The following is a 19,600-nucleotide window of genomic DNA, read 5'->3' as shown; positions in this document are numbered from 1 at the left end:
CAGTTAAAACAGAATAATTGACTCAATGCTGAACATGTGAATACAGAATCTTGTCTTGCTGTGCTCAGTGGGAGTCCACTTTAGGATTTCAGCTTTGAAAATAGCTAACTGGGGGCAGAATAATTATTCCTTTAATGTCTGACGTTTATTTCTTCTTTGATTTTTAAGAAAGACATTTTATTTGTGGGAAAATTAAAACACCACATGCATAAACATACAGGTAGTCCTCAACTTAAGACCGTTCATTTAGTGACTGTCTGAAGTTGTAACGGCCCTGAGAAGTGACTTACGACCATTTCTTTCACACCTATAAACCATGGCAGCATGCCTGGGGCCATGTGATCAAAATACAGACACTTGGCAACTAACTCACATTTATGACGGTTGCAGTGTCCTGGGGTCATGTGATCCCCTTTTGCAACCTTCTGACAAGCAAAGTCAATGGAGAAGCCAGATTCACTTATTAACCACCGTGTTAATAATTTAACAACTGCAGTGATTCACTTAACAACTATAGCAAGGAAGGTCACGAAATCAGGCAAATTCACTTAACAATTGTCTCACTTAGCAATATAAATTTTGGGCTGAGTTGTGGTCGTAAGTCGAGGATTACTTGCATTTATAATAAAGCTGTACAGTAATGTCACGAGAGATAGAAAACCTCAGAATTATCAGTAATGATTTGTTACACTTAAGAAAATGGGTGTAATTTGCCTTATAAAGACAAACAAACTAGTGCACAAAAATAAGAGTATTCCAGTACTGAAACAGACGCTATGTAACAGGGGCTATTTCTGAACACTCCCCACCATTTCTGAAGTGACGATAGAAAGGCTTTTCAGCAAGATCTAGCGACTAGACAGGTTCATGCAGTCAGTATTTTAGATGCCAGCATGGTATTTGAGTGTTAGCAATTCTTAATGTTGCCTACTTCCTTGGGAATCTCAAGAAGGTGTTCTTTGTAATTATTTAATGTATCAGATTGTGGTTCTGTTTGTTTTTGAAGGCTTTTAATTTTTAATACAATTTTAAATTAAATTAAGTGACCAGCTTTCATGGAGAAATTGTTGGATTTTAAAGTTTTCTTCTTCTTATACATGAGGGGTGTCAAACTGCCGGCGGGCCGGATGTGTCATCTGGAAGCCGCGCCCACCTCATTGCCGGCAATGGCAACGGCAAAACTCTCCAGATACGTTGCGCGACATCACGTGATGTCGCGAGTTTGACATGTCTGTTATACATTGTTAAACTGTTTTGTCTTCCCTATTTCATTCAACAGGCTATTTATTTATAGACAGAATAATTAACATAAAAGATGCTTCCTCCCAAGACACAAAATCTTTCTATCAAGTATAGTGGATCAAATTGGAGAATTAATTTCATAACAGGGCTCCATTGAAAACGTGATATCCAGATCACAGACTTCAGTAAGGAAATGTTTGATTTCACCTCGTCTTACATCATGAAGCATTATGTAAACATTATAAGCCTCATAATGCCTGTACTGAGCCCAAATTTTATGTTGCTAAGTGAGAAATTTGTTAAGTGAATTTTGCCCCATTTTATGACTTTTCTTGCCACATTTGTTAAGTGAATCATTGCAGGCAGTGCTTTTTTCTAAAAAAAAAAAGGTGCCGGAACTCAGAGGTGCTGTCACTGGGAGCGATGCTGGTGTCTTGCTATGGTGTTGCCGCCCGTCCTTTTCACCCCCGCCCCTGTGGCTCGGAGCCACATGCCACAGGGATTCCCCTCCCCACAGCCACCATGGGGATTCCCCGCAGTTGCCATGCCGCAGCCTGTGCTGAGCCCCCACCCAGAGCTGCTCTGAACCCCGACCCAGAGCTGTGTTCCTCATGGCAGTGGTCTCCGGTGCCAAACAGCTGATGGCCTCCGGCACTGGCACTCGTTCACTTACTGTCCTGTTGCTTCCAAATGCAGTAAGTGAGTGGGTGAGCAAGTGGCGTTTGGAAGCGTTTGGAAGCAATGGGGCAGTAAGTGAGTGAGTGAACGAGCAAATGGCGTTTGGAAGTGACGGGGCAGTAAGTGAGCAAGCGAGCGAGCAAGAGGCCTTTGAAAGAGACTGAATGAGTGGGGGAGAGACTGAATGAGGTGACTTTGAAAGAGACGGAGGAGTGAGTGAGAGTGACTGGAGGCTTTTGTGAGCAAAGTGTGAGTGGGGGGGGGGCTTTTGCGAGCGAAGGGTGAGAGAAAAAGGGAAAAGTGAGGGGGAGAAGGGAAAAAGAAAAGGCACTGACCTGACTTCCTCTGTTACAGGAGTAGAAGGAAACATTAACATTGAACCTCAACTTTTTGCTTTTCTATAATATTATAAACTAGCCATTTCTATAACAATAAATGAATCTAACCAATTAAACCCAAAATACCCCCCCTTTATTAAATCATCAAGTTTTTGACACCTTGTTAAGCACTGGTGGTGCTTGAATATTGTCATGTCCTAAAAGTGGTACAATTTCTGAAAAGGTTGAAAAGCCCTGATGTAAATGCAGCCTAAATTGTTTATTGCCATCCTATTTGCAAATAATATCTTACTTACCTAGTTGAGATGGTGTAGGTGGGCAGCAGGGAGAGGTGCAAAGTTCCTGCCTTTGCTGCAGACAACTTGCCTGTGCAACATTGCACAGTGAAAGATTGTGACTAAACAAAATTTTAATGTACAGATAATACCACCAGAAATTATTTTAGCCTTTTAAATAAATCTTATTGATGTTAAGCTCACCATGGAAAACATCATATATTGTTATGTATATACTAGGTTAATTATTTAAAGACTGAAGTGCAACATAACTAGATTCTAAATAATCTATTTTTCAAAACACACAACAGTCCAAACAGTAAAAGTAAAGTCCAAATTAAGAATATTTCATTCTTAAGAATTGTTTAATTTAAAGTGGTTTAGTTGTAATAGATGGTTACAGATTCAAAATAGTTTTCAAGAGTATTTACAAAAGATACTATTTTTTTTCTAGCATCAGCTAAATTAGACATATTACATTGAGAAAAATGTTTCTCATTTCTTTCGTTACCTTTATTGATTTCATTGCAGAGATGTTAGTTAACATAGGAAATAGATTATTTTGTTATCTAATGTTACCTTCCAAAAGACAGAAGATGAAAAATGTGAGGTTCTTTCCTGTTGGCTTTTTTGAATTAGCTGTTTTAGATTCTAAAAGTTTAGTTCCTAAAGAAGTAACCTTGTAAATAATTTTAATGTCCTCTTCTAGTGCAGGGTAGGCAACCTTGGCTCTTTTATGACTCAAGGACTTCAACTGCCAGAATTCCTGAGCCAGCATGGTCAGCTTGGAAACCTCTCTCTTTCCCCTCAGCGTGGCTGGCTCAGGATTTCTGGAAGTTGAAGTCCATGAGTCATAAAAAAGAGCCAAGATTGCCTATCCCTGCAATAGAGGGAGCTTTTTTTTTTTTGCAAAAAAAGGTGCTGGAACGCCGTTCTGAGTGTTCTATGAGAAAAAAAGCCCTGACTGCTGGTCTTAAAATAATAACACGGTTGTTAAGTGAAACTGGTTTCCCCTTGACTTTGCTTGTCAGAAGGTTGCAAAAGGGGATCTCATGACCCTGGGGCACTGCAGCCGTCATAAATGCGAGTCAGTTATCAAGCGTCCGAATGTAAATCACATGACCATGGGGATGATGCAATGGTCATAAGTGTGAAAAATGGTCATAAGTCACATTTTTCAGTGCAGTTGTAACTTTGAACATTCACCAAGCGAACTGTTGTAAGTTGAGGACTACCGGTATTCAATAAACTTAGTCTTCAGGCATATATTAATTGTTAACTCCTTTCTTTCATCTACAGTACTATTTTCATCAAGACAAGCATGAGCCACAAATTGATACCGATGGCAATGGTCATTCTAGACTGTATTTTACCACCAGGGAGAAATTCTGTTTTCAACCACTGTATTATCATGATGACCTACAGAGTATTTGTTTCCAGACATGTTTAAAATACAACCTTTTCCAAAGCTCTACTGTCACCTGGCTCCACTGATGCCAGAAAAGAGAGAGTGCGAAGACAGGATTCAATAAAGTGCATTTCCACCTAGCAAGATCCAAGGAATTTGTTAGAGAAATTGTAGCAAAAATGCAACTCAAGCCACAGGCTTAATGTAAAAAAATACATTCTAAAGCTTTGATGCATTGGACCCTTAGTGGAGCTTGGCTATGCTCACAACATTTATTCAGAAGTAAATGTCACAATGAATTGAGTTAGTCATTTGGTTAACACTGAGAATAATGTATGATTTTCTTTAGCTCTTATGTGCAATGTATGTTATTATTTATTTATTTATTAATTTAATTTCTATACCGCCCTTCTCCCGAAGGACTCACGGCGGTGTACAGGGCAATAAAATGCAATAAAAATACAATATACCGCTTCTCATTTTCATTTTAAAAACATTGAAGGATAAGCTTGCCTAACTGCCACTTTCATTATTTAGGTACATAATATACTGGGGACAAGGGGAGTTCTTACCTCTTTGGTCACAATGGCATTACAAGATAGGCTAAATAAAAGCATATATTAGTGTGTTATCTAATAGTAATTGCCCAGCTAAGGGTTATTTTGTCCATACATGCGTTTTTGATGAAAGAAAATACTGAAATTGCTTCCTATTTATGGTTCTTTTACTCCTTCCATCTATATCTGACAACTTAAAGCTATATAGTTCCCTTTTTTTTAGGTTATATCCAGGTGTCTCAATTAAATATTTAAACAAAGACAGCTCTATTGTCTCTTTATTCTTCACTGCCAACGTAAGACATGGTGGGTTATGTGTGACTGATGAGATACAATCCTTCATACTTTGACTTCAGTAAATAGAAGATTTAAAACACTTTCAACAAAAAAACTTGGCTAAAATCATTTGCAGAATAAAAATCTATTTCATTTTAATGTCCTCAAATATCCTGAAATACATGTTTAAATGCATTATGCCTTTAGTATAAAGCAAAATAGTGCTTCAGTATTAATCTGTCTGAAATAATCTTTTTGTGCAAATTAAGAAAATGTATCTGGTCTCTTCATTACTTAATAGTGAATAATTTATTTTCTGTTATACTACTGTCTGAAGTATTTTACCCTGGCCTGTAGCCAAAAAACTTCCTAGAGTAGTTTATAAGAAGTCAGTTCACGCCTACAGACTTACAATCTAAAAGATACAACATAAAAAGAAAAGGGATTAGGAGAGAAAATGGGAAAGTAAACTTAGGCATCATTAGTTAACATTTATTACTGTTTGTTTTCTTATAGTTATTTTACTGTGCAAACAAACATATTTCCAATCTGATCTATGAGTAAAGCACATCTCAGCATACCAGTATAAACTAATGACATAAAAAAATAATCAGAAATACATAATGGTCCATGAAAACCAACTTTCCTAACTATTTTAAATGAGTAAGAATGCAGCAGCATTTATTTTTATTTTGCTGTGACATCAAAACTTTTAGTTAGTTTGGTTTCATAGTGAAATTAACCCAGGAGAGAATATTCTGCCCAGAAAGTCAGCACAGAAATACTGTACCAAGATTTTAAACAAACAAGAACTCATATAGTATTTTCCTTTCCTCACTTTTTGTTTCTCAATCCTTGTTCATTTCCAAAACTTTAGAAACAGCTTAAAACTGGAGTGGTGCAACATAACTAACACTGAAAAAGCTTCATGTGGAACATAAAAACTGCTATTATATCAGATGGCTATAATTCTTTTCCTCTGAGACAAGGAAGAAAGAAAAGATGTAATGGCTTACGCAAGCTGTCCAGGTGAAACTATTTCACATCTTATACTGTTTTTTACAAAAAATGTAGTGAAACAAAGTCACGAATAGATGCTAACATTTATAATGTATAACAGCATGAGCATTTATTTTGTCACATGCACTAAAACATTAAGTATAATGATTCTTAAAGGAGTGTGTAATATATTCACAAAAGCCTGAAGTTTTTTGAAGAATGTGTGGTAAACAGTTCCTCTTAAAAGTTTGTGATAATGTGCCTCATTATCAAGAGCTTGCATATTTTCAATATCCACCCAACTCTGTGGTATTATTATAATTCTGAAAAGGTCAGAATGACAAAGATATTGATATAAAAGAATCATCATACTGCAGGCATGAACTTTGATCAGATAGGGTTTCAAGTTGATTTATAAAATGAAGACGTATCTGACATAGCAGATTAGTCTTTAAATGGTATTTGTTTTATAATGAGCAATTAAACTTTTATTACAGATAAATTTAAATAATATAACAAATGATTTGTTCTATTGTCCTTTGTAAGTTGATGTGAATGAAAGAAAGCCTAAATTATAACTCTGAAATAATTTATTAAAATACTGTGTTCTTAACATTGTCTGTCTGTCATGATATCTTACCATCTTCTTTTTCTTTCCAAGAACTATATCAGATAATATCTTTTCCCATTCTATGGCCAGAAATACTATGATACTGGCAACATACCCAGTGCTATGCAATATGGCAATTGTTAAAATGAGATCAGAAATATGTGGCAGGAATGGTAAACCTTGTGAAATTAGATACAGGTAGCCCTTGACTTATGTTAATTGAACCCAACATTTCTGTTGCTAAATGAGACAGGATGAATTTTGTCTCATTTTACGACCTTCACAGTTAAGTGAATCGCTGCAGTTGTTAAAATTAATAACACAGTTGTTAAGTGAATCTCACTCTCCCATTCACTTTGCCTGTCAGGTTGCAAAAGGTGATCACATGACACACACACAGATACACACACCTGACACTGCAGCTGTCATAAATATGAACCAGTTGTCAAACATCTGAATTTTGATTATGTGACCATGGGGATGACGCAATGGTCATAAGTGCTCTTAAAAGTCATGTTTTTCAGTGCCCTTGTCCCCTTGAATGGTCGCTAAATGAACTGTTGTAAGTCGAGGATTAGCTGTATCGAAGATATATTCACAAGCAATTGCTCCTAGAAAGAAAGAAAAATTGGAGAGAGCTACTAGGTGCGGTACTCCTGATCCCCTAGCTTACATCACACTTTTCCAAGCTGAATCACAGCAATCTTTAATCTGGACTCTCAGATGCATTAAGACAGAATTCTCAGTTCCTTAGCTGCAAGCCGAATGATTTTCTTCGAAAACAAACATGCCCAAACCCTCGACCTAGCAGTCCGACGAACAAGTCAATTGATTAAGCATTGCGCGAGAGGCAGCGATCCTGAACCTTGGCCGCAAGAGAGCCACAACCCCACCGACCCGAGGCAATCTGCAGAACGACGCCCGGCCGAAAGGGGGCACTACACTGCCTAGCTTCCCCTAGCCTAGTCTGTGAGTCGACAATCGTTGAGGACGGAAGGGGAGGGGGGAAGGAGGGGGGAAGGAAAGCACCGAGATCACACATGCGCAGTCGGGGAAGGCAAGGGAGGTCAGCGCAGGCGCAGAAAGCCCGAGGGAAGCTGAAGGCGGGGCGGTTGTAGTAGGCCCAAATCAACAATATGGCGGCCTGGGGTTGCTCCACTACCCAACTTTGAGGGGTTTCAGAGGCCTCGCCTCTCTCTTCTACCTCAGATCTTCCTCGGCTCGCCCGCCATGGCCCGGCACAGAAATGTCCGCGGCTACAACTACGACGAAGGTAGAGCGAGTTGCTATCGCTTGTCGAGAGCTTGTTATTGTCCTCCCTTCAGAGCGCCCTTTTCGCTCTCGAGAGGGCTCCGAGCCGCCTTCCGAGGCCGGTGCGAGGAGCGTTAGTGGCATCACATAACGGGTCAGCCTGGCTTTTGCGGGAGGGGGTGGGGGAGGGGAGCCAGCGGGAAACGGCCAGGAGCCAAAGGAGGTCGGGCTCCTGCACCCGAAGGGAGGCTGCTTGTTGTCAACTAGGCCGGCTTACGTGGAGAAGTCTTGTTTTCGGGAAAAGGCGGCTTTCAGCCCGTTATTACGTGTTCCCTCGTATCCCGAAAGACCGAGAGAGGCTCGACGATTTGAAGCCGGACAGAGTGGTCTCCACGCTCAAGCTGGCAAGACTTAACTCGCTTTCGGTTTGATAATAATGGTCGTCAACAAAGTAGGGCGTTTGACAACAACTCGACGTTTCCGCGGAGCTTCCACGTGGGATGCCTTTGATGAACGCATACTAGAAGAAGAAAAAAGGGGTGGGGTGGGGCGGAGGGTCGTGTGTGGATATGACAGTCTTATCTCACAGCTGAGAGTAGGAGGAGGACTTTGGTGGCCTGTGTGGAAAGCCAAGCGGAAATAACATCTCAGGGGTCTTCAAACTTGGCCCTTTTATGACTTGTGGACTTCAACTCCCAGAATTCCTCAGCCAGCAAAGCTGGCTGAGGAGTTCTGGGAGTTGAAGTCCACAAGTCATAAAAGGGCCAAGTTTGAAGACCCCTGTAACATCTTGTCCGTATAGAAGACGCAACACTAGAATGAACAAAGCAGATGGCTTCATAAGTCTCGCTTCTGTTTTGAGTGTTCCCTGTTTTAAGACATTGGGAGACGCGTTCTGTGTTGTAGAGTTAATGGTAGCTTCTTATTTAAACATTTAAGCTGGTTCAAATTGGGCACACATTATATGATACATTTATTTATTTATGTATTTATTTTAATCCCATTTATATCCCGCCCTTCTCCAAAGACTCAGACAATTTAAGCACAAACCAATGTGCTTAGCAATTTAAGAAAAGGATGCACGAGTCTAAAACAGATTTTGGATTCGTGGGCAAGTGTGTATGAACTTAAGAGATTTAAATCCAAATGTTAAACTTTATTTCTAAATCTTGTCCAATGATTGCAATTGCACCTTTTCAGATTATTAAATATGTACTTAATACGGGGTTAAATCATGTGACCAAAAGGATCCTTTTTTTAGTCCACCCACCCACATCTCTTATTTTTAACATAGTTGTTATTTCATCCCTTATTCTTCTTCTACACTGTGACTATTTTAATCTACAGTATTTTATTTCAACATATGCATAGGAGAAAAATATTTTAAATCCTGATCCCAAGTTCAGGAATGTAATAGTTCCATACTTAGACACTGAAAATAAGTAATAATTTTTAAACTGAAGTAGTATGCTCCTGTTAAATTATTACAAGTGATATGACATTGACTTTAAAGATTACTATCAAGCAATTGCCTACTTGCATTTAATTTCTCCCTACATGTCCTCTGAAATTAAGGAGAACTTTTAGTATACTCAGAAGGAATATCTTCTGTGCATGCAATATGCATGTCTAGGTGAAACAGGTGTCCTCTGACAATAAACCACTATGGCTGCTTGCAACTATCAGGCAGAGAAAGGCATTTTGCTTGTGAAATAAAGCACTTCAATTGGCCTGATCTTTTGAGATTGACTTGCAGTGTCTAAATATTAAGTTTGAACTTTTAAAATACTTCAAATTCTACAATTAGAAAATTCAAGTTTATATTATATTAATATTTAATATTAACACTGTGGTTCAAGCTTATTTCCTTAAACAGAATATATACTGTTGTAAACAAAGTGAAACACTATTGAAAAAATGCTAAAATGGTATTTATTTTTTGTTGCTTTCTATGGGCAGGTTATAAGTTCTAAATGTATTGGGATAAGAAATATCTGAAAAGACCTGATGCATTTTCAGGAAGAAGATGTAAATAAAAGAAGTTCCAGGAATTAAATTGTCTTTAATGAATATATTTAAAAAAACTCAAGTGGAAATGCTATTTAATTACAATGTCTTCTGATGGTTGCTAGAATAAAATAAGACTATTATTCAAAATTACAGTCATGAGAAGGTTGGTTTTGTTTTTGCCCTTCAGACTTTGAAGATGATGACCTTTATGGGCAATCTGTAGAAGATGATTACTGCATCTCACCATCAACAGGTTTGCATTACATTTTGCCATTATTGTTTTATGGTGTAGGTTTGTGCCATTTGATGTGTAGCCATAGGCTGCTACCTCTGTATGGTATGTGGACTAGAGAACCTGTGGCCTGTTGGATCATGGTTTCAGAGACAATTCCTTACCATATTGCTCAATATCTTCACATGGCAGAACTTCTAATATATTTGAGAAGTTCTTAAAAATTCAGGGAGATATTTAGAGATGTGTTTGTTTGCCTTGAAAGTAGTGCATTTTGAACTGTATAGCACAGTCAAACAGAAGTTTCACAGGAAATGTTAGGACATTTTTCATTATGTCATAAAATACTTTATGGTAATTTTTATGACATAAAATGTTTTATAAAAGTTTCCAAATTACAATTCCATAGGAGTCACGAGTCCTGGATTTTCAACTCTCTCTGTAAGTTAATTCATTTGAAGTACCTTGATTGAAAAAGGTTTCCCAATAGTGTACTATTTTGCCTAGTAAAAGGTACAGACATTTAGTGGCAGTTTTAGTAATATATAGATGGATAGATGTATATAAATTAACTTGGTGTAATACTTTGATAAGAATGAAGGGAATAATGAATGGAGGCAAAAAGCACTTCAGAAATTGGATTGGAGTTGATATCTGGTAAAATCAGCTTATTTGAAGTATACTACTGCTTGTCTGAATTTCCTATCTAAATCTTAGTAACCTAAACTTTACTATCATGTATATCTCTTTTCAAACCCACTCAGCCAAAGCAAAAGCAATAGAAATAATAAAACTTCATATATAATAGTTGATGTATTTAAAAGGACTTTGGGGATTATTAATACCATATGATTATGCTAAACAAATACTTTCATCATCTGTAATGAAACATTTTAATTCATATGAAACTTTTAAAAGGCAAACTAATTGTGCCTCATAATTAAACAAATGGCCAAGAATAAAACTATAGAAATTAGAATCAGCTTTGCAGAAATATTTATTGTGAATTGGTAATAAATATTTGTAGTTCTTGAAAAGATCAAAAGTTTTAAGAATAGAAAGGCAAATTAATTATGGACATTTCACCCAGATAACCCTTGTTCTGTTCTTATTTTATTCTAGCTGCTCAGTTTATTTATTCAAAACGAGAAAATACTTCAGTCTCTGGCAAACCTCTAGAGGAATATGATGATGAAGACTCTGAACATAGCAATTTTATCTCCAGTCACCAGCTGACTGGACTTGAAAAAGGTATTATACAAATAATAACTTTCATTCATTTAATGTGTACATTGTGTGCTCTGTTTATTGGTTTACAGAAATACTTGATTTTCAATAAACTGATGTACTTGGCTGACATCTGCATTTGAAAGAACTGATGCAACAAGTTAAAATTTATGTAAAAATTCTAACACGAAGCAAATGATGGTAGAAGGTGGAATGACAGATGGGTGGGGCAAGGAGACTTGGTATCACTCTGTTTAATCTACTTTGTTAGATACATCATTTCAATAATTCCCAGTGAGAAGTACTCAGAAATTACTCAGAAGCTAGTCTGATTTAATCTAGTAAATGTATGATTTCACAAATTTGACAGTTTCTGTAAAGGGATTAGTTCCATTGCCACTAATTTGTATTGCATTAGCATGCTTCTTACACCACTGGACATGCTAAATATTTCTCTATAAATTTTCAGCACACTATGAACTTAAATATAACAAGGATTTATTTATTAAGTTTATGTTGTCTCTTAAAAAACAAAAACTGGACAACTAACACTACTTAAAAACAGAATAAAAGCAACATTACAAAATTATAAACAACAAAATAGCAGCTGGAAACCAACCCATCACAAGAATTAATATAGCCATCTGATGGCTGTCCCATACCTCTGTGACCTCAAGCTTGGTCTTCAAACCAGGTCTTGTTAAAGGTCAGTGGGTTGGGATAAGTTTGATCTCCAGGTGAATGATATTCCACAAGGTGCATACGCTGACAGACAGAATTCTTTTCATGGATCCAGCTGGAGCACTTCTGATGGATGGAATATGAAGCATGCCTCTCCCGGTGGATCTTACAGGATGGGTACATAGAATTGCGGAGTCCCATAAGTAACCCATCCTCAAAGTTGACTACCAGCACTTTGAATTAAAATCAGAAGCGCATTGGCAGCCAACGGAGCTTATGGAGCAGAGTGTCTGTGAAGATCCACAATCATTCAGGTCATGGTTGTCTCAAAGGTGCTTTTTTTCTTCGAAAGGCAACTGGACTGCTGGACTGTTTTTTTTCCTTGAGGAAGAAGAAAATATTTTGTTTTATATCCAAGAAACTTCATCAGTTCTGATGTCGGTGATGGAATGATGGGTACCTACAGAAGACTGGATGGTGGAATGGAAAGACAGGTTCTGATAGGATGGGGGTGGGGAATGGAAGGATTGTATTTCTTTGCAGTCATCTGTCCTTAGCCCTCTCTGAGAGCTGTTGAGGCCACTTGGGGGGTTTATCTGTGCTCCCATAGTCACCTGAATCAGGATGCAGTTGCTTGTGGAATCTTCGAACTACTGCAAGGGCTGAGTTGTAAACCGAAGATAAGTGGTTGAGGGATGGGTGTTCAGTTCCAACATAGATGGATTCTTTTACCCCTCTTTCAAACCAGTGATACTCTCTATCCAGAATGTGGACTTGCTATCTTCAAAAGAGTGACCTTTGTCTTTCAAATGCAGATGGACCACTGAATCTTGTCCTGATGGGTTTGACTTGCTGTGTTGTGGTATGCATTTGTGAAGTGGTGGTTTTGTTTCACCAAAGTACAGGTCTGCATATGTTTCACTGCATTGTATGCATATATCACATTGCTTAGTTTGTGCCTGGGTGTTTTATTCTTGGAGTGAACAAGGTTCTGCCTTAGTGTATTCTTGGGTTAAGTGTACATGTACGTTGTGTTGGTTGAAAATCCTCCTGAGCTTTCCAGATATTCCTGCCATGTGTGGAATGACAATGTTGCTGTGTTTTGTTCTCTTCTTTGTAATGGAGGAGCTCTTGCTAGGTCTTTTTTTTTTGGATTTGATGAAGGCCCAGTTAGGATAACCATAAGTTCTGGGGGATTCCTTGATATGTTTTTGTTCTTTTTCTTTTCCCTCTTTACTGGTAGGTAAAGTTTCAGCTTGGTGTAGGGTTCTGATCACTCCCATTTTGTGTTCCAGTGAATGGTGAGCATCAAAATGCAAATACTGATCTATGTGTGTGGGTTTTCTGTAAATTTCAGTGTTAAGACTTCTGTGTTCCTTAATGTACACAGTACAGTCCAGGAAAGCCAGACTGTTTTCTTTAACGTCTTGCTGTGTGAATTTAATGTATTTGTCCACAGAGTTGATGTGTTTGGTAAAGGTGTCTACTTCCTGTGTTTTAATCTTGAGCCATGTATCGTCCACATACCTATACCAGTGAGTGGGTGAAAATTAGGGCTTTGGTTTCTACCTCTTCTATGTAGAGATTGGCCACGATGGGGACACATGTGAACCTATGGCACAGGCGTGTTTTTGTCTGAAAAAACTTTCATTGTATTTAAAATGAAATAAAATTATGCAGCAGAGGTGCTGCAAAGTGCCAATGATATGCACTTCTAACTCCACACCGCTGCATTTTTCACAAGCCGAAGTTTCCAAATACTTTCAAAGGCAGACCCGTGAAGTCCACATTGCAGGGGTCCTATTGCGAGAAGACCAAAGCATGAGTGACTGTGATCAGAGCTCCCAGGTCAGGAACAGTTGCAGTTGGCACATAAATGCAGCTATGCAGAGATGCTTTTGGCCGTGGTTGCCATTTGTTCTTTGAACAGGAAGTCTTCAGGTTGGACACAGATTTTGCCCAGGATAACTGAACAATCTAATCAAAGCTGCCAATTTTGCCATCTCTGCAAATTCTATCAACTTCACCATCCATTTTTCCTTTGTAGGTATTTGTAAGTCGTTTTAACTTTGTACATATGAAAGTCTTGACACTAATACCATATGTAAAAACATAGTTTTGAAATATTTTTCAGTCTATTTTTACTTGAAAAACACTCAGTATTTGTAAGGAACTGAAAGAAATGAAATTTTGATCTTGGGATTTTGGTGTTTAATGTATTTTTTAATCTATATCTGTATCAAAGAAATACGGAAGTCATTCTTTTTCTATTTTGTTTACTTTTTCTTTTTGCACTTTTATCTTGCTTTTCTCCTGACATTCCCTTTTTCCAATATTCTTTCTTGCTCATCATTTATTCATTTTTAATATAATATTTAGTATATGAATCGAGTAGAGTAAAACAATAAGAATTGGAGTACTTTATTTGGTCAAGTGTGATTTGGCACACAAGGAATTTGTCTCTCATGCAGAAATAATAGTCTTTATATTATTATGCTACATTATATTAATTAATTATGTTATATTATGCTATGTTACATTATATCTTATATTAGAGCAGAACAAGTGATGGATGGTCCCCAGAACTAGATCCCAAAATCAAGGGCTACTAGGAAATTGCATTATAGTTTTAGCCCATTTTTAAAATATACTGTATATGTATAGTGAGAGAAAAAATTATTTGATCCCCTGCTGATTTTGTATGTTTGCCCATTGAGAAATGGTCATTTTAATGATAGGTTTATTTTAACAGTGAGAGACAGAATAACAACAACAAAAAATCCAGAAAAATGCATTTCAAAAAGGTTATAAATTGGTTTGCATTTTAATGAGTGAAATAAGTATTTGACCCCTTCACAAAACATGACATTACTTGGTAACAAAACCCAACAAAACCCTTGTTGGCACACAGAGGTCAGATGTTTCTTGTAGTTGGCCACTAGGTTTGCACACATCTCAGGAGCGATTTTGTCCCACTCCTTTTTACAGATCTCCTCCAAGTCATTAAGGTTTCAAGGCTGACGTTTGGTAGCTCGAACCTTCAGCTCCCTCCACAGATTTTCTATGGAATTAAGGTCTGGAGACTGGCTCGGCCACTGCAGGACCTTAATGTGCTGCTTCTTGAGCCACTCCTTTGTTGCCTTGGCCGTGTGCTTTGGGTCATTGGCATGCTGGAATAGGGTACATGGTCCCGTCCATCGTCCCTCTGATGCAGTAAAGTTGTCCTGTCCCCTTAGCATAAACACCCCTAAGGCATAATGTTTCCACCTCTATGTTTGACGGTGGGGGTGGTATTCTTGGGGTCATAGGCAGCATTCCTCCTCCAAACATAGCGAGTTGCGTTGATGCCACAACACTTTCACCCAGTTTTCCTCTGAATCATTCAGATGTTCATTGGCAAACTTCAGATGGGCCTGTACATGTGCTTTCTTGAGCAGGGGCACCTTGCAGGCGCTGCAGGATTTCAGTCTTCCATGGCATAGTGCAGTGGTGGCGAACCTATGGCACGCGTGCCAGAGGCGGCACTCAGAGCCCTTTCTGTGGGGACATGCGCCATTCCCTGGAGATGGCAACTGTCTCTTCAACCAGCTGTTTGCTAACTCGCCAAGGCCCCATGTGGCCGGATGCATCCCGGCATGGCTGATTTCTCCACCCCCTCCGTCCCATCCCTCCTGGCCTTGCAAGCTCTCCTTTTCCCAGGCACGAGCCACTGCATCGCCTCCTCAGTGTCGGCTGGCCATCCAGCTCAGAGGCAGCTTCTTTGAACTGCTGTCAGCGGGCTGCGGAGCCCCAGAGTGTGCCAGTCGAGGGGCCAGCAGGCTGTGGCTGCTGACAGACACCGTCAGCCCCAATGCACTCACTGGCCTCTGTGTGGGGGGGCTGAAGGTGTCAGGCAGTTGCCGCCTGAGCCCTTGCCTTGCCCCATGGCAGTGGCACCCCTGCCCTGCCTCACCTTACCCCACAGGAGGAGCCTCCTGCCTACCGCCCCACCTGCCAGAGACCCCCTGGATCTCCCCCAACCCTGGCCCCCCACAGGCATTCCTGCCCATGAGCAACATTGAGGTGACCACACTCACCTTGACCACACCCACCCAATCTGCCATGACCACCACAGCCACGTCCAGTTGGCACCCAGCAATAAATAAGTGGGTTTTGGGTTGCACTTTGAGCACTTGGTCTCTAAAAGGTTCGCCATCACTGGCATAGTGTGTTACCAATTGTTTTCTTGGTGACTATGGTCCCAGCTGCCCTGAGATCATTGACAAGATCCTCCTGTGTATTTCTTGGCTGATTCCTCACCGTTCTCATGATGATTGAAACTCCATGAGGTGAGATCTTGCATGGAGCCCCCGACTGAGAGAAATTGACAGTTACTTTGTGTTTCTTCCAGTTGCAAATAATCACACTAACTGTTGTCACCTTCTCACCAAGCTGCTTGGCGATAGTCTTGTGTAGGTCTACAATCTTGTCCCTGACATCCTTGGACAGCTCTTTGATCTTGGCCATGGTGGAGAGTTTGCAGTCTAATTGATTGATTGCTTCTGTGGACAGGTGTCTTTTATACAGGTAACAAGCTGAGATTAGGAGCACTCCCTTCAGTGCTCCTAATGTCAGGTCGTTACATGTATAAAAGACATCTGGGAGCCAGAAATCTTGCTGATAGATAGGGGATCAAGTACTTATTTCACTCATTAAAATGCAAATCAATTTATAACTTTTTTGAAATGTGTTTTTCTGGATTTTTTTGTTACTCTGTCTCTCACTGTTAAACCTACCATTAAAATTATAGACTGGTAATTTCTTTGTCAGTGGGCAAATCAGGGGGGGAATCAAATGATTTTTCCCCTCACTGTATCTTTATTATCTCAAGATGGTGAGTGTACTTAATACTCCTGCCTCCTAATTTCCCCATCATATCACATTAGATAGCAAGAGTGATTGGCCCAAAGTTATCCAGCTAGCTTTCAGGCCTAAGAAATATCTAAAACTTAAGTCTCCTGGTTTCTAGGGCAGCACATTAACCACTACACCAAACTGGGAGTAAGCGAAATATCCTATAGTAACTATGATACCAAATTTAACTATAGCATGATATTTGATTATTCTGCTTTGTCTGTCTCTTTCAAATACGTTGATTAAATACATTGTATCTTCAAATCTGCACTCATTTTAATCTATTTCTATAATGCACTTTTATAATAAGTGTATTAAAAAGATATTGAATAATAAGTTCAGTGTTGGAGCTACATGTATGCCCACGCTTGCTCCAAAATATCCTATTGCCTTCCAATCTGAAATGTACTATGAAATGTGTATTTTTTTTGTCCTGGGTGAAAATGGTGATTATTTAAAAGAAATTAGAGACTCTATTTTCAGCTGTTTGTGTGATTTTTTCTGCAAGATTTTCCCCCTAATAATTCTTTATTTCATCCCATTATTTAGGTCAGCTAAATTCATGCCTTGATCATATGAAAGAAGTACTTGGCGATTCAGTGCCAGAAAAAATACTGGTGGAAGCAGTACTCAGCAGTAACTTTGATATACAGCAGGCTTTGGATTCTATCCTTGCACAAGACAAGAAGCAAAATGTGAAGACCAAGAATGAGGATAATGTAATTGTAGGAAGGCCAACTAAAGGTATGTTTATATTTATATTTGCAGAATTACAGGTAAAGTTTTTAAAAGGGCACTTTATATGTGTGTGTGTGTGTGTGTGTGGTGTGTGTGTGTGTGTGTGTGTGTGCGCGCGCGCGCCTTTGACTCAGTCAAGACCCCTGATCATTACATGGGCAAGTTCATGCAGTTGTCTTGGCAACATTTTCAGATGCACTTTGCTACTACCTTCTTCCTAGCACTAAGAGAGAGTGACTGGCTCAAGGTCACCTAATTGGCTTTGTGTCTAAAGCAGGGCTTGAACTCACTGTCTCCTAGTTTTTTAGCAAGTACCCCAAACTGATTCTCTAAGAAAAACTACTCTTCTTTCTGTAAATCGAGTAGCTAAATAATACATATAAATGTAACACAAAAGTGCTACTTGGGATACAGTACAATAAAATCTTCCTCTTACAAAGATAAATAGGTGCATCCTGTAAATATAATTTGGAGACAAACGATGTGCTGTATTAATTACTTTAACTCAAATAGCAATTTTAGTTAAATTGAACATATATGTGAAGCTGAATTCATGAACATATAATATATTACTCTAAATACAGTTTCAATAATGTTTGTTAATTAAATGCCTTTCGTGTTCTTTTTTCTTGATTTTGCTGTTGCCTTTCCTGCTTGCAAATTGAAACAATCTTTACTGTGACCTTGCATCTGTCTTGGAATTGTTGGCTGTTGTAAGGTAAGGCTTATTTTGTTCAGAAATATTTTCTAATATTAATCACTTGACTAATTTGGTTGAAAACATTTCTGATTCCACTGGTTCCTCCTTCAGTTTTAACGGTCCAGTTGTCAATGCTGAATCCACTTATAATACTTCAGTTCCAAGTGATAAAATTTTCTTCAGATCCAAATGTTTGAAAACTGCTAAAAAGAAAACTCTCACATCTTCATGCAAAACCTTGGAAAATGTTCCTTTGCCATTAAGTGATGGCAGTGAACAATCTATCAAGTGTGACACTCTCCCCCAAGCTGGGAGCAATAGCACCACAACTAGGGAATCTTGCTTTGAATGTGACACTTGGTTTAATTCAGGGACTGAATTGCTTAAAGAAAACCTATCAGAAAAAGCTTCTTGGAATTGGTCTGAATTTAAAGACCTTAAGGACTTAAAAGACATACTTAATGAAACAGGTGATTCATCAGATGCACAAGCTGGTTCATTAATCATGCCACAGAAAAAAAATGATCCTGGACCCAAAAGCTGCTTGGATAGCTATTTTGATAATTTAAAACTAGACAATATAAGTAATGCATCTAATAAAATGACTGAATCTTTTGAAAGCAAAAACACGAGTAGCAGTTCCTCAAAGGCTAACAGCTCAGCATTTTCAATGTCTGAAAGTCTATCACTGGCTGATCTTCTGCAGGAACACCAAGGAAGCAATTCAAGCAAGCCTTGCTCATTGCATAATCTTTGCAATTTACCCTCAGCAGACTTCACAGACATGGAATTAGAATATTCACCGTTGTCTCAGCTAACCAACCAACTTCCAGTATCATCTGGCATGACAGAACTCTCAGGATCTTTATCTTCCTTGACACATTCTCGGTCATCTCCAGTAAAAGAGCTTGAGAGTTTATCACTTTCAGATTTAATTGCAAAATCTATTGCAGTGGACAGCCTTGAAACAATAAACAGCCATTCAGAATTTCATTTAGCTAAAAAGGTGCAACCTTCAGTTGTACATTCAGATATTGATCTAAGTGTACTTATTAGAAAATCAGTATTATCACCAGAGCCTGAAGGAGTACAGTTAAATACAATGCTTCCAGAAACTAAAGTTTTATTTTCAAAGCAGGGACAGCAAATGCTTTTAACTAAAGGAAGCAAGAAAAGCAAAAAAAAAGTGAGGCCATCTATTTTAAAAGGCACCTTTTCATGGTCAAAAACTTTGTGTGCAAAACCCTCTGCTTTTGCTATAACTTTATGTCTTCATTACCCTTCAAAGAGATGTAAACATCAAAGTGTAAATATTCATAAGGCTTTTTTGTATGGCAGGCAAATACAAGAAGCAAAAGTTAATGAAGTTGGACCCTTACTGGCAATCCCTCCATTTGATTTCAAATCACCATCTCCTGATGATATTGTAAAATCAGGTCAAAAGAAGGCATTCACTAGGTAGTGCAATGAGCCAAAGTTAATTTT

General features: G+C 38.6%; 1 protein-coding gene across 4 annotated transcripts in view; it reads left to right on the top strand.

Annotated features, from left to right (window-relative positions):
- The first annotated feature begins 7,444 nt into the window (after nucleotides 1–7,444).
- Nucleotides 7,445–19,600, top strand: part of HBS1L (HBS1 like translational GTPase) — a 47,865-nt gene continuing 35,709 nt past the window's right edge. For 2 of the 4 annotated variants that reach the window (XM_081335884.1, XM_081335883.1), the window contains exons 1-4: nucleotides 7,445–7,656; nucleotides 9,832–9,897; nucleotides 10,999–11,127; nucleotides 17,227–17,421. In XM_081335884.1, the coding sequence (XP_081192010.1) occupies nucleotides 7,614–7,656; nucleotides 9,832–9,897; nucleotides 10,999–11,127; nucleotides 17,227–17,421 (433 nt within the window). In that variant the 5' untranslated portion in view covers nucleotides 7,445–7,613. Of the gene's footprint in view, nucleotides 7,657–9,831; nucleotides 9,898–10,998; nucleotides 11,128–12,481; nucleotides 13,086–17,226; nucleotides 17,422–18,138; nucleotides 18,586–19,600 lie in introns of those variants that run through there. The other 2 variants (XM_081335886.1, XM_081335885.1) reach the window with 2 other exon arrangements.

This window comes from Vipera berus, assembly GCF_964194415.1.
Source record: "Vipera berus genome assembly, chromosome: 1".
Lineage (NCBI taxonomy): Eukaryota > Metazoa > Chordata > Lepidosauria > Squamata > Viperidae > Vipera > Vipera berus.
Note: the sequence above shows the minus strand (reverse complement) of the source record. Positions and strands in the feature narration are given on the sequence as shown.